At 37.0% G+C, this 1,289-nt stretch overlaps 1 protein-coding gene across 1 annotated transcript in view; it reads right to left on the reverse strand.

Moving 5' to 3' along the window:
* LOC106524119 (cleft lip and palate transmembrane protein 1-like protein) overlaps positions 1–1,289 on the reverse strand; it is a 24,168-nt gene that overhangs the window by 20,712 nt on the left and 2,167 nt on the right. The window contains exons 2-3 of the mRNA XM_014017792.1: positions 360–451; positions 108–276 (exon numbers count right to left, since the gene is read on the reverse strand). Of these exons, the coding sequence (XP_013873246.1) occupies positions 108–276; positions 360–451 (261 nt within the window). The remainder of the gene's footprint in view (positions 1–107; positions 277–359; positions 452–1,289) is intronic.

Genomic DNA, 1,289 nt, shown 5'->3' on the forward strand with positions numbered 1-1,289 from the left:
TTTCTGTCGAGGCCACAGAAAGATTAAAAAAAAACAATAATAAAGCACATTCTGCTGCACAGAAATGTCGACATGAGGATAAAATCTTTTACAAACACTGGTGTCACCTTCTCCAGGCCTTCTGCAGGAGGAGGAGTGATGTACGTGGTGAGATGAGCAGCGTAGTGGACTTCTCTTCTGTCCTCCAGGGGTGAGACTCCAGCTTTGTGAACATAAACGACTGCATACAAAGTGCCGTTAGCCCGAGTCTCGTCAGGCAGGGAGACGTTCACCTGTCTGTGGTTACAGAGACAACCCCAAAGTAAATCTGTCCGGCTTGTTGTCTGACTGGAATATAATCAGCCACAATAAAAACTCACCTCTCAAATGTGGAGTAAGGGTCGAAGGGGTCCACTGTTAGAGCCAGGTGGAGCTGACTGTTGTCTGGGACGAGGCAGGTAAACACACTCACCTGAGTTAAAGACGAAAGGAAAAAGAAAAAAAAGAAAATCTGTTCCTCAGACGTACACTGATTCCTGGTCCCTGAAATTAAACATCTGACTTTATTTGTGACCCATCACATCAAAACGAGGATTAAGTCTAAAAGTGGTGTAAGGAGAAATAGGCAAATATAGTGTTTTGATTAAAACGTTTGCAAAAGTTGAGGAATAAATGCCTTATCAATGTATCATTTGAATAAACTGTCTAAAATATAATCATAAAACAAAAAATTGAAGCATTGTTTTGAACAGTAGCAACAAAAAAACTGATTTTGAGGTAAAATGTCTTATAATTTTGAGATTTTCCATGTGAGCTAGCAAAGTTTTGTTTCTTTTGAGCTGGGAAATTTCAGTTTCAGTTTGGTTTTATTCACACACAGTAATCAAGAATAAAAAATCCAAATGTCAGATTCACATACTACATCGCTACAATATACCAGTGTGTGAATTGGGTCTCCGAAAAGCTACTGAAAGCTTGTAAAAGGAGCCTGAGTACATACAATCTTGTAAATTTAAAATACTTGCTACACAATACATTCGTCATACATATCATTACACACCATATACAACACAGATTATAATATTTATGATCAATCCATTACAAGTCCTACAAGTGATCTCATATATAAACAAAACAATTTGGTCTTTAACTGTTTTTTAAAGGTGGAGATGAAATTCAACCCTTTTTAAGCTCTCATCAAGCTCGTTCCAGTTCTACAAGCAAAAGTTTGAGAGGTGATTCTAAGTCTTCTATTAATAAATATATAATATCAATATAATATACACTCACCGGCCACTTTATTAGGTACA

This window comes from Austrofundulus limnaeus, unplaced genomic scaffold (assembly GCF_001266775.1).
Source record: "Austrofundulus limnaeus strain Quisiro unplaced genomic scaffold, Austrofundulus_limnaeus-1.0 Scaffold177, whole genome shotgun sequence".
Classification (NCBI taxonomy): Eukaryota; Metazoa; Chordata; class Actinopteri; order Cyprinodontiformes; family Rivulidae; genus Austrofundulus; species Austrofundulus limnaeus.